The 14,314-nt window shown below is 37.2% G+C and overlaps 1 protein-coding gene across 1 annotated transcript in view; it reads right to left on the bottom strand.

Annotated features, from left to right (window-relative positions):
- SEMA3E (semaphorin 3E) overlaps positions 1–14,078 on the bottom strand; it is a 149,345-nt gene extending 135,267 nt beyond the window's left edge. The window contains exon 1 of the mRNA XM_069801687.1: positions 12,845–14,078. Within this exon, the coding sequence (XP_069657788.1) occupies positions 12,845–12,959 (115 nt within the window). The 5' untranslated portion in view covers positions 12,960–14,078. The remainder of the gene's footprint in view (positions 1–12,844) is intronic.
- Positions 14,079–14,314: the final 236 nt, after the last annotated feature.

Raw genomic sequence — 14,314 nt, 5'->3', positions numbered from 1 at the left:
CAGTAAGAAAACATTAGGGATGGGGAAAGGTGAGTATGCCTTTGGAAGGATTAAGTGATTTGGTAAGAAGTGGAGATACTAAAAAAGCTACTGATAAAGAGAAGATCTCAGATCATTTCAGTAGGAGAAAAACCAGAGAAAGCCCAAGGGACATGAGATATAAGCATATAGGAGACTAGAATACGTTTCTTTCACTTTTCGTGTTTATTTTCTGCTTTAACGACTGCCTCATATTGAGGCATGTCCTTGTTAATATTTCTTTGCTGGTGTCATGCTGCTTGAAGGTATTTCAGTCTCACTAGGCAAAACAATAGGTAGTTGGAAGGAAGTTTTATTCTCACATTTAGGTTACATAGTTCTACTGGGAAAAATTTATGAGATTTAGAAAGACTTAAATACTTGAGGATCCCAGGAGCTTGTTGAAAGCTTTTCCTAAAACTTCAAAGTGAATCCAGATTTCTCAAATCTAATGGATTATTAACACATTATTGGTGATCAAATCAGCCCAGAAGAAAAACTCTCAATGAAAGAAAAGAACTGTAACTCTTCTTTTCCAAAAGAAATATTTTAATTATAAAAGGATTTGGTTTAAAATTGCACACAGACATATTTTACAGGTACTATAGCTTCTCTAAGCATCACATCAGATCTCTGGAGTTCATCATCTAAGATAGTGACCAGCAGTTGTGAGGTCTTTATTGAGGTTCACCATCTATGTTTTCAGCTGGTGTGAGGTCTTTACAAGGGTAAAAAACAAGTCTAGTCCAATCAACAACATTAAGGTCAGCCTGAACGCTTTCTAATCCAATTATGCAAGCTGCTCTGAGGATCTATCTCCACCCTTTAGTGCTCTCAGATGCATTTTTTTAAAGTCTGTAAACAATCCTGTAGTGACTAAGTAGTATCAGCATTATTACAATCCCTGTGAAAGCACCTGCAGAACTCCAAGATGCCAACAGAAACACGTTATTACCCTGTGCTACTGTAATGCAGTTACAACCGTAATTATGGGACTCAGGTGGATGTGGTAATAGCTAACCTCTGCGTCAAAGTTACAATGTCTGGCAAGAGCAGACCTTACAGACTGAAGGACCAAACACTTATAAAGCAAAACCACTGAGACAGAGTTTGTACAGAAATCGACATCTGTAGGAACTTACCATCATGTTGTGAACAGTTAAACACAGAAGCCAAACCACACCAAGAAGGTTGTGGCAGGACTACAGTCATGGATATAATGTATGACTAATTCAGAAAAACTCTGAAGCACCTTTTTGTCATAGATTAGAAATCTACTTTCTTCATGTTAATTTATAGTTTACATAATTTAAAATATAAAACATGCTAAGACATGACAACTTTAACTCGCAGATATTCCCCATGGGTCCTGCAACACTCCTAGGCAATAGTATCAGATATCAGTATGTGTCAATATGTCTGTTACCTTTCAACAATCCCAAGGTAGAGCATTTCTATGCTGCTATCAAATTCACAGCATACTTCAGGAGCTGTTTCACAAGAATGTATAAATATCAGTTATTATTATTTTCAAATCTCCATGCTGTAAGTTTTTTGGTTTGTTTTACTTTTAAATTAAGAGTACAAGGAGTTTTCAACAGCACAGAGATCTAATTTTACAGCTGAAGGGTTTTAGTGCTATTACACATTAAAGCAGTAAATGTGAAACCACAAAAAGAAAAAAATCCAATCCATTAACCTGATATTATGAAGTAATTTGTTGCATTTTCTAACAAAGTAAGGGGTTGTTCCATGTCAAGAAAATTACAGAGACCATATATAGCACTTGTAACATCTATTTCACAATTCTAAATGACAAGTACCCACACATATTCCAGTGCTCTACAAAATCCTCAAAGAAGCATTTTCTGAAAAAAAAAAAAAAAAAAAAAAAATCCTTGTAACAAAGGAGCATGGCAAGTTGTAAGTCTCAAGCCTTTTCATAAGTGTTTTAACCAAAGAATAAAAAGGAAAGTGAAATTATACACATAAATCAAAAATTGTCAGAGTTTCATGTTGCTTTGCAATGCCTGGGGTATGGGTAAAATAGAACAACTTTTGTCATGATTGGTTTTAATCAATCACGCTACAGGGATGGCCACAAAGAATCTGTGCCTTAGACTTTGATCTTGCAAACAAACCCCAACTTAAGTTTTAATCAATGGAGTCATTTGTCTGATTAAAGGTACACACACGATCAAGTATTTATAGAATCAAAGTTTTAGGATATGGTCTATAAGGCCACTTTGTGTGCAGTGGAAATAGCTTAAACAGCTTGTATATAATCTCTGTTTATTACTGCTTCTTGGCCAGAGAATAGCTGAGCTCTGGCAGGCAGCTGTGAGAGGCTCACCTATTTCAATATGATAGTTCATCAGTTTAGTATAAACTATTCTGAAAGCTGCTTAACCTAAGTCAGCATGTCATGCTTAACCTAAGTCAGTATACTGTGCTTAAACAAAGTCAGCATATTGTGCACTGACGCAGATGCAGGACACATCTGAGTCACTAGTGTGGTCCAGAGATAGCTGTGTCCAGCAGCTACGGTTGCCACTTACATTGCGCAAGTCATTGCTCAAGTGACTACACCTTTGGCCTCATCTTCCAGACCATTATTAGATCAAAGACATACTACTTAGTAATAATTTCTTCACTTATACTTTATCAAGGCAATAGTGCTGGAGCTTATAAGCTCTGTAGTAAGTCATTCTCAGTTAAAGGGTTTTATCCTTGTATGTGTAATGTCCTAGACCTATCATCAGACATTCATCCCAAATCCATCTCACCTACTTTTATTTGAGTGTAAGTTAGGCCTCTGGTTTAAGCTGACCATTATTCTCCTCCCATACTCAGGAGAGACAGAAATACACTTCCAGGCAAAGTGCAACAACCAAATGGATCACCTCTTTCAGAAAGTAAAGTCAGGAACAAGGAATATCCTGTCAACTCTTTAGTCTCACAGAATTTTGTGGGAGGTTTGCTACTGTCCTTACTAACAGTGAATAAGGCCTCTCTCCTATTTTTGTATTAAAGCTTTCATATATTTAGCAGTAGAATTTAAGCAGTGTGCTGCATTCAAAGCTGTTATTGGAGAACCACTTTTTACTGTAAGCGTTTATCTTCTAAATGTGAAGCATTTTATTTACAAGAATTCAAGTATTTTAGAAATGAAATAACCCATTGCAGTGTTTGAGTGTTGACCCACAGAAGCTGCAGGCACTCAACAAGGAATACTATGGAATCAATAAAGAGCTTGGGACTGTTTACAGCCTGGTTCTGAGCTATAATAAATGCTCAACCTGCTGAATACTTTAACACCTTCTCAATAGTGTGTTTAGAAATTACTACTATCCCAGATGCTTGTGTAACCTGAAAATATGCAGAAGGACATGGCCATGCCTAAGATAAGCAGAGAAGAGAAAATAATGACTTACTGCACGTAAACACAGGCACATAAAGACAAGACAGTTTTTCAGCAACAACATTAATAAGAACAAGATCTCTAAGACAGCTTATGTCTTTCTGGGCTCCCAGACAACACATATTTTCAAGCTTTGCATCATACCATTCTCAATCAACTGAGATGAAATATTTAATGCATAAAGGAGTGGATTTATTTTCCTTTACTCTTGGCTTTTACCACACACCCACGGGAAAGCACTTAGCTTAATCATAAATAAAGAGTTGCAGGAACTCATGGAATTGAGCAACACTTGCTAACCTTTAGCTTTCTGGCTGAAAAATGACCTTCAGTGATGACCCCAGTGAATAGTGCTATCTGGAGTAATTCCCTCACATCAAGCAACCTATTATTTTACTATTATTAAGTTTTAGTAACACTGCTGGGAGAAACCATCTGTTAAAAGAGAAACAAGGTACTGACCCTTAGGTATTTGGGGACTGTTGTTTTCTGCAATCGGTTTAAGGCACTTTTCATTCATTTTGTACAATTTCCTTTCAGCAGTGTCAGGAAGATCAGAATAAGAAAAGACCAACATCCCTGTGATGTTTATTGCACATCAACAAATAAAAGATATATTTACAGCTGCATTCACCATTTTACTAGGCCTATTAAACAAATGTGTTGTAAGAAAAAGCCTATAAAGCAAACTTAGCAACAGTAAAAAGCCCATTGTTTGACTCCCCACAGAAGCTTCAATTGCTTCACAGTATGAAGTCAGGAATCCTTTAGATAAAAATAAACACAGAAGAAGTAGAGAATAGATACATTAAGGATGTTAACAGGAGTGAAGTCTTCTTGAATGCCTGTCTTCTAAGCACTGGTTCCTTGGTTTAGAGAATTATTTTGCAAATAGTTTGCAAAAAAACCCCATAATGATACCAGAGAGATCCAGGCGAGAACATTTTAAATTTGTATGTAAATATATTTTGGAGGATTTAAAGAAATAGAAACAGAGGATAAACTTCATATGCTGCACTGAACGAGTGAATTTCCTAAAACCTGAAATTCCTCTGTACTGATGAAGTAGAAATGTAAGCAACATGACTTCACAAGGATCATAAACATCTTTTTTTTTTTTTCTTAGCTGCTGCTGCCAAATCACAGTCAGAAGACTGTATGTTGCCTGTCATCAAATTCTTATGAATAACGAACATCTTCTGCTCAGGCCAAGGGGATATGAGAAGTCATCAGTGATACTTTTTTTTTTTTTTTAAATTTCTCCTGGTTTTGGCTAACAGGCTTTGTTTGGTTGAGTTTGGGTTTGTTTTTGTTTTTTTTTTTTTTTATGAATGAAATCTTTTGGCCTTTTATTTGTTCTGTATTTTAACATTTAATATTTATAGGGATCCTTCGAACTATATTGTAATAGATCACACAAAGCACAAAAATCTCATGTCTGTCATACAAGCTTCCTTGACTGGAAAGATATCCTTCACAACTAGGTTTCTGATATGAAAGTTCATATCAAGCAAATTCAACTAAGAACAGTAACACAATTTTAGAAGCTAGATGTTGCATGTCTATGGCAAATTAGTCTTTGCCATTAGACTATGACAGGGTTTCCTTTGTGTTGACTTTTTAACCTGCAGAAACATTGGAAACTTCAGGTTTTATTCCATTCCTTGACACTGGACATCTAAGTATCAGGAGTCAACCAGTAACAGGCAGGTGAGTTACAGAAAGTGTCATGGCACCAAGTTTCTCCATGGAAGGCAAAGAGACAACACAGCAGAGACTATTGCTGTTTCCAGGTAAACTTCATTGAATTTGTACCTTGAAGTATATGAGGTAAACGGATGGCACTTCCACCAGGCAAATCAAGTTTCAGTCTGAAACCTTGCACTGCATTCAAGGACAAATCTTAGGTCATGATATGTAACTGGGAGATTTGAGCAGATTCTGATTGACAGAAAAGCTAATAAAGCATACCAAGTACTATTTTGAGACAGGGTGTCAAGACATGACATAAACAACTACCAATTATCTTCTTTCACCTGAGACTAATAAAAAGTAATTTAAAGATGAGATTCAACTTTATTCCATCAAAAATTATTTTTAAGCTACACCAGTGATCCAAGTTTTGCAGCTATTGGCTACACACGCAGTCTGTGTGTCATGCCAGGGCCAAGATGTTTGGCAGGCATCACTTTGTTGACATCTTTGTGGTTACAGACCTCCTGTACATACTTGCACAGAAACTGTAAAAGGAACCTTTGACATGCTATTATATTCCGGAGGTCCTGCAAATTACACATAAAATAAGAATGAGAGTAGACTAGAAGAGAAACAAAGATTCATCACTAAGATGATATATTGACCTAGAGCAGTGCAGCTAAACAGTGTATCCAGATGCCTGATCGTAATGTGTTGCAATTTACAAATCCTCTGAAAAGGCCTAACATCAAGAAATGTCACAGAGAAACGCTTCCTTGTGTTTGTAATGTTGTTTCTTAAACAAAAAAAAATTATCTCAAAACACTTTTGCTTAGGTGATTTTTATAGGCATGAAAATCATCACACGGTAAGAAAAAGCTGAATACATAACGATATGTTCCTGCTTTGCATTGTTTTGAAAGGAAAAAAAAAAAGTCTTTAAACTGCTATAAAACAATTTGCCAAAGGATGCAGCATGAGTGAAAGCATATCAATTTATAGCTTCATCAAAACTAACAGAAGATGCTTAGAAGAGAAACATAGTGAAGTCAGTCTTCAATTGAATTCATTGACAAGGTGAAATGTCTCTTCCAAAATAAGAATTTGTAGCCTTGAGGATGATCAGAAGAACCCAGAAAGATCAAGGGAAAAAGGAATTTGTCAATGTGAGATGGTAAAAGTGGGGAAACAATAGGTTGGTAACATTTGTTTTTGAAACTATGCTCTGAGACAATCATTATGGTTTTATTTGTTTTAATGTACGTAGTAAACTTATTCAGTTCCTCAAACTGAATCTTGCTGATGGCAATTTACATATTTCATCAATTTAAAGATTTTTAAACTTCTCAAATATTGTGTCTTCAAAGTTATTTATGTCCTTTCTTTACAGGAGTTTGGAATTATAAACATACTACACTACAGATTTTTTATAATGCAATATTTTCATTCTTTTTCTCTTTTAACATTTTCTTTCGTGTTTAATCATGAACCCTTAACTGATTATTTAAATGCCAAACGTTAACTAACCAACACAAAACATTTAAAATAGCACACTCAAGTTAAGAGGGCTTTTTTCTGTAAAACAAAGATTATTATCTTTATCCCTGCAGGCTATGAATTTCTTTAAGAAATGAAGATTTTTCTAATTAATGCTGGCTGCATGCTATAACTTCATCATGTTTGCCTGGCTACATGAAGAAAACCAGTTTGAATAATATTTAGTATTCCCATTGCACACTTTCAGAATATTTATTGACCACAAGTTTCTTGGAAGGCCTGACACACATGCTCGCCCTTGCACAGCACCCTGTAAATCATACAAACAGCATTAATCCTGTTTTCATTTAAGTAAAATATAACACTTGCTTTCAGTGAAATAATGATGAGTACAATATCTGATGAAGAGTTTAAAATAGCAGATGGTGTTATCACTTTGAAAGCAGGGAGGTAGCTGCATAGAAGGAGCAGCATGCAGGATATTCTGGTCTTGCACCTTCAGATGGTACTTAGTTCTTTAAAGCAAAAGCAGGAAAGTGATTGATGTTACGCAGCAAACAATCTGCTTCTTGCATCCCCGGTGGTGGTGCTTATCACTTCAGAGTTCTGCTACAGCAATACTTACAGAAGCCTTTGTCAACAAAATGCAGTTATGGAAGGAACTAGCATGGATTCTCTGCCAAGAAATTCCTGTCTTGGTGAGCAAGTCCCTCTAGGATTACTTGGAAATACTCCTGAACTTGCTGCCAGGCACCTCTTGTGATATGGATGAATAATAAACCTAAACCTTGTCCTAATTGTTGGTAAAGAATCAGTTGTCTCTCCAGTGGGAGAAGGGATGCAAACCCTCTCCTCTCTACCCCACAAGTGGCCCAGAAATATTTGTGTATCTTTCCCTGAGATTTTCTAAGCCGACATTGAGTTCTATGTGGCCTCGAGAATCTGGGTACGAAGAAGAGGCTGCTTGTCACGTGGTTTTTCCAAACACTCGTAATTCTGGTTGTCAGCCCTTATACACAAACACATTTAGACCTGGGGCCATAATACAGGATAATACAGGTCTTTAGTTCCTACACCCTCAGGATTATACTGCTCTTTAACTCACTGTAAGAAAAATCCAAACTTCAATCTGTTATATATACACACACACACACATATTTTATAGTTACATATGTGTGTGCATATACATACACATAATCATCTATCTTTTTTTTATACAGACTTCTCTGAACTCTATGTAAGTGTAGACCACAAGCCAAATCCTTACGCTGGTACAGATTCAAGGTGATTTATACCTAGCATGAATTAACATCTTTCTTGAATTTGAATTTGCCTTGGTAGGAAGACCAGTCTTTCCTAGTCATTCAAACCCCAATTCTATTACAGTGAAAGCTGTTAAAAATAGAAACATTTTCATGCATGAAATTGAATCAGTCATGATTCAGTTATGGGCTATGTGGCTAGTCATTAATTAGCCATGATTTATGTGGCCAGGTGATTACTAATTGAAAATACTATACTTGCACTAAATATATTTACCTACTTCAGAATTCAGAAATGCCTGTCTAAAAATTCACTACATTTTTGTTACTCAATTTAGTCATTAGTCCCTGAGTAAATTTTGCTGCCACCTAGCTAGAGAACAGACACAGTAAGATATCATGGATAAGCGTGATGAAACTCTTAGTGTTAATTAAAATTAATTCTAAATTACAATTATCAAGGAAGTTAAAGTAGGTGTGCTGAAAGTCTGGCTCCTGCAAATGGCAATGAAACATTTTTTCTGCTGTAACAGACCTCAGCAGCCCTCAAAGATGATTAGCCAGCCCTAACAATCATAAATTCTTACACATTAAATGTTTTATATTACACATTCTACATATTAAAATTTGTATATGAACATGGAGAGTATCATTTTTCTTCTGCAACATTTCAGCTGTCCCTTCCTTAGTCATCTGCTGCTATTGTTTGAAATATTTATGCCTGGCAAATAAATTTTCTAACCCAGATTATTTCCTTCTAAATTCAGTCTGTTCCTTCTGCCTGCTGCAGCTTGACTCTACTATAGAAAGTAGCAAGCAGTTCCCACAGCAGGTAAAAGGGAGATATTTAGATGGATAAGGGAGGCACAACTGCTACTTAACTGTGCCTTTTCCAGACAAGAACAGTGGCTGGTGCATAGCTACACAACCTGAGATCAGGTGATGCCAAAATCCCTCAAGTCGCTCAAGAGCAATGTAAAAGGGTAAAACAGAAAGCAGATCCCTTAAGATCTGCAAATCTCTGCACATAACTGGATATACCAGATCCCATTGCAGCAACAAAGTTGGAAGGGCTCAACATCTCATTTTCATGCTACGTTACCTTTGCTTTTTACCATATTCACAAACCAGGGGAAAAAAAACCCAAAAAACAGTTAGAAGTACATTGCAAGCCATGCGTAATGCTTGAATTATACAATTACATCCTTCATGGGCTCTTCAGGCCTACATGCTTCTAGTGTAGCTCTGTTAGGCTTATATAAATATATCCCTCCTGTCCTCTGGAAACCCAATCCTTTTCAATCTGCAATGTAAACAGTTTCTTTTTAACATGCAGTGTGTGCTGATTTCACCTTAATTATATATTTCCCATTGCGAGAACTGGAACTGTGGGATACTGGGAAAGAATTTAACCAGCAGCCTATAAAGAACAGGGGCTGAAGCTTGGCTTCTATTAACACCTCATTAGGCAGAGCCTGTACTGTACATAAAATGAGCTAATGATTTTTAAATGTAGTTGTCAACCTATAACTTAATAATGTAGAAACATTATTTCTCTGTAATACTGAGTGAGTGATAATACATTTTTATCTCTACAAACCAACATGAAGCTATTGGACTACGTTATTACCCCAGGCAAGATCTTCACTGGTCATCGTCAAACACTGACCTTTAGCACAACTGTTGCCACTAATAGCACAAGTGGTACTAATTGCAGTGTAAATTTTCTGATAGACACAACCTGACAGTTTGAGGAAAACACCTTCAAGTCCTGGATATAAATGTAGTTCAGCTTAATAAAAAAAAGAAGTTAGAACCATAAAATGACTGTTAGGTGGTTAGAGGTTTAATTCTAATCCCATATAAAGGAATGGCAAAATTCTCAAGTTTGAGTTTACTGTGAATAAAGACCATCCTCTACCTTACCAAAAATCACCCTTACAGTTTGCATTAACTTGACAGGTTTAACAGTAGTTCAAGAATGCAGGACTTTCATTAACTCCCACTGAAGCTGAGTAAATGGCCATAGAGTCAAACAGGGGTTGCACAATATATCCCTTAATTGGCAAGGGGATTGTGGTATTCCTATCCATCAGGTGACCCCTCTGCACAAGGGTTAGGACCTGATCTTGCTGCAGTGGGTTTGGAGGCATATGTGCGCTGCAGGTGAAGCCTGGTTTGCTGTGAGAGCAAAAAGTTCTCATTCACTGTCAGTTCACCACACTTCCACTGAGCATCACTTTTAAAGAAAAAAAAAAAAAAGAATTTTTGAATTTACAAAAATCAAAGAGTCTCTGTTTCTAATTAGTGGAAGGCTTCTCTTGGCGCTTTAAAGAAACAAGATTTTAAAACAGACTAGTTTTAAATACTTCTTCCATAACAAAATAATCTCACGTCCATAAACCTCATCGTACTTGTCACAGAAGCTTTTAACTTACCATCCCAGTCAGCACTAGCCTATCTTGCAATGGCCTGAATCCCAATTAACCGCCAGCATCCACAGTTACAAAGGGAGGCAGTGAGCAGGCACGCTTGCTTTCATGTTTCCGGGGTTTTGCAGTGAAATTTTTAACTGAATTTACAGCTACTCCACACTGAAAATGTACACATATGAGCTTCACCGTCTGTACCACACGGCAACTCACAGGAGAGGCTGGAGCAGTTTGGGGTGCAGGCTGCCTCCTCCCAGCTGCCCTCTGCGGAGCTGGTACCCACAGCAGCCTTTCTCTGGAGGAAAGGCAATTAAGATGAGGGACCCTCCTGCTGTTCCTGTTTGATTAGGGAATACAGCAACGACATTTACTCATTGTCTTCATGCTTGGTCGCTACATTCTTTTGGCTGGGAGGATTGCGATAGCTGTTCCCAGGGTGCAGGCAGGTATGCCGTTCCTAACCTTTGGCTCAGGAGATGTGGTCAGGCTCTCACTGGCTGCTACGCAGCTTGTAAAATCAGTCACATTTCAGAAGTGTGAAAAACGCTACAGGGTTTTGTACAAGGCAAAATACAAGATGGTGATGTGCGTGTTGGTGACAAAGATTTTACCTGGGGCGCATCTTTCTGTGTCGTTGGATCTGAGTGACCTGACATCAGGCAGGGGAGGTTTGGCCTTCTGTGAGAAATGGGTATTTTAAACTCTCCTTGAAAATATCAGAGTTGTGATGTGTTATGGCCAAATTACTGGCTCCCTGCTGAAAATGGAAGTAGTATGCAGTGAAATGTACACTGATTCCAACCAGCAGAAAAACAATTACTTCTACAAGTGAGCACAGAAGCAGTTAATAGTCGCAGCACCGTAGTGGGGAGCTTGCCAGAACTGGCAGCTAAGCCAGAGTCCTGAACCAACGTAACAGTAGGTCTATTTGTCTCCTTTACTGTGCTTTTCTCATCTCCCTTACCCCATCGCAAGCAAACAAATATCAATAATAATGATAGCCTTAGTAATTACACCTAGAAATAAATCAATGTTAATGCAGGTTTTCAACAGTAGAGAGATGTGAAAGGATTATATAATCAGCATTTGTCATTCATTCCTGCTGTACTCTGAAACCATAGGCTAAAAAAAGAAGTGGTTTATATATTAAAAGAAGTCATATAATTTATTTCATTGAGAGCAATTAATTGTTTACTTACAAGACAGCTCTCCATGACAAATCTTTCTTTCTTTAAAATGTGTTTCACAGCCCTATAAAAGCAAACCCCATTTCTTATAGCTTCCTAGCAAGACATTCAGACCAATTATCCTATTCAGCTTCTCCTTTCTTTATAATTGGTAATTTAGCTTGCTATATAAAACACAATTAAACCTTGTTTAGACTAAAGCTGTCTACACATGGAGCTGTATAGCTGATGCTAATTCTTAAATCTTAGCCATACTTAAAATAGGTATTCTAATGTACTTCACACTGATGCAGCTTAGTTATCACTTTCATAACCACAGAAATGTTCTTGAGTAAATTAGCATTTGCTCATTCCCAACTATGTCAGCAAAAGGCATTTTCTTTTCATCTTTGCATAAGAGGTAATAGCAAAACATTACTGATTGGCCAATCATCAATTTATCTTGCACACTTACATTTTTTCACTCCTACTGCAATAACTGCCTATCGTATACTTCTGAGACATCATCTACAAATGCATAGACTGCTGCAGAGAACTGAAATGTCATGGCTGTGCACAGGTATTTTTATATATACACAGGATTAAAACCAAATCATAGGCAAGAGTTTAAATCACATGCAATCCAGACCTGAACAAGGAGATACCCTGAAGAAGCTAAGGAAGAATGGTTCAGGCTTCAGGTAAACTGAAACTTAAATAATTTAAAACAAAAAAAAAGTTATAAGTACTCTACATACATATGTCAGAAAAAATGACATTTTTTTCTTTGGGTAACTCAGTTAAACTGCAAGCAGACTTACATTGGCAGTTAGTCATTTTAATTATAGTGTGATGACACTTGCTAGTTTAGAAAATGAATCATATGGTTGCACAGGAATTCAGTCTTTTTGCCTTAGCTATATTTGTAGATAGATAGAATTCTAAAAGTGAAACAGACATTTAATTGTTTAAGGGTTACTTGATGCACAAGAGTATATTTATTCAGCAATAATTTCAGGTTATCTTCTCTATTTCTTTCCCTCTTATTAGAGACCAGACATCCTTCTTATAGCATGGAGGGTAAGACAGAATGACAAGCAAATCTAATACACTTTCAGGTGGAAGAATATTTCAGTAGCCTAAAATCACCACTGTAAGTGCCTTAAATCTTCCTGAATTCAGTAAACTTAGTTATGGATGCAGTTTAGCACAAGGAAACAATTCACCAGATTTCTTAACAGAAATATTTTACCCTGTCAAAGGACCATAATTTAACCCCGATGCAATACATTCAGTGAAGTCAATGAACTTGCATTAGCATAAAGTCTTTAAAAACCTGACACACTGACCTACCTTTATGTGACAGACGTAACCTTGGCTGCCTCGTATCTGTTGCGTGACATCCAGTCGGTAACTCTAGTAACAAGCCATATAGTGCCAGGATTAAAAGGTCCTGGGCAGATGCCATCCTGCCCAAGATCAAATTCTTGCGCTCTTCACTTAACTGCTGCTGTTTGTTTGTTGTTCTGGTGGGGTTTTTTAAGGCTCCAAGTTCCACTTCTACTTTCCCAGTGCAGTTAGATCTCTCTCTTTGGTCAGTTTGTGGGGTATCTCTATGGGAAATTCAACGTTCATCAGAGATGCACACAGCCTCAGCTAGCCATTTGTCAAGCTGTGCAAATGTCATGTAAAAATATTCCCTCCCTAGGACAATTGTTTATAAAGTGCGAGGACATTCCAAGGCATTACTCTGCAGTGTTGTGTCTTGAGCTCTCTTTAGTAACTCTGCCAGTGGATTCAGGAAGAAGCTGTATTTTCAGTCCCTCCTGCAAGGCAATTCATTCAGAGAAGGAGGGAGAGGGAAAAAAAAAAAAAAAAAAAAAGAAGAAAGCACCCTCCTCCTTGGTGCTCTTCAGAACTCAGCCCCTTGCTCTGACTTGCCAAACAGCTAGTTTTAATTCACCTTTCACCTTTGCTAATTAAAAACAAGAAGTGCCATTCCCTCCTGGAGTTGCAGGATCCACCCAGCGGGGAAGCCGGGCTGTCAGGCTGCTGTATTTACCGAGAAAGTTCAGGGAGGGTTGAGGCAATGTACAGTACTAGCCGCTTCTAGGAAGTGTTTTAATCCACGTGCCGTGCACTGATTCCTCAATTGCTTCGCGGTTTCACGTTGTAAATTATCGGGAGAAGGGTCAGAATTCCTCCCGTCCCTCCCTTTCGAAAAGTCATTTCAGCTTTTGTTCCCAGCTCAGTTTTAGAGGAGGATTAGCCCTTGAATTAACTATTTAAGTACATTATCACTTAGAGTCATTAAACAGCATGCTACTAAGTGGATCAGAATAAAAAGATTCCAGTTGCATATCCTTCCTTTCTTACTTTAAAGGAAAAGGTTTAGCTTTTGTGATATTTTTTTTGTCTCTCTCTACTGTGGCTTCTCCCCATTACATTTTAAATGTCTGTAAGTCTGGAATCTTAGGTCATCTATACAGGTCAGAAAAATTAGTTATCTGACTAAATGCTTGTAGGATTGGGCAGTATTTAAAAAAAAAAAAAAAAAGCGCCTGAGCAGAGAGCTGTGATAGCATGATAAACAGCATCAGATTTACAAGTGTCAAGCACCTACCTCTTACAAACTAACAAATACCAGAAAACTTCATCTCTTTTTCAGGTCATTTGTAACTTAAAAATATACCCGTAGCAAGAACTAAATTTTTGTAAATCAAGACTATAGATTTATATCTGGAATACATTAATTAAGTACTAAAGTTCTCTGTAATTAAGTTTTCATGCATAGAATCATTTATAATTTTGTGAGGTGCATTT

The sequence above is a fragment of the Haliaeetus albicilla genome, chromosome 14 (assembly GCF_947461875.1).
Source record: "Haliaeetus albicilla chromosome 14, bHalAlb1.1, whole genome shotgun sequence".
Taxonomy (NCBI): domain Eukaryota; kingdom Metazoa; phylum Chordata; class Aves; order Accipitriformes; family Accipitridae; genus Haliaeetus; species Haliaeetus albicilla.
The sequence above is the reverse complement of the archived record's forward strand: the minus strand, read 5'-3'. Positions and strand labels throughout refer to the sequence as shown.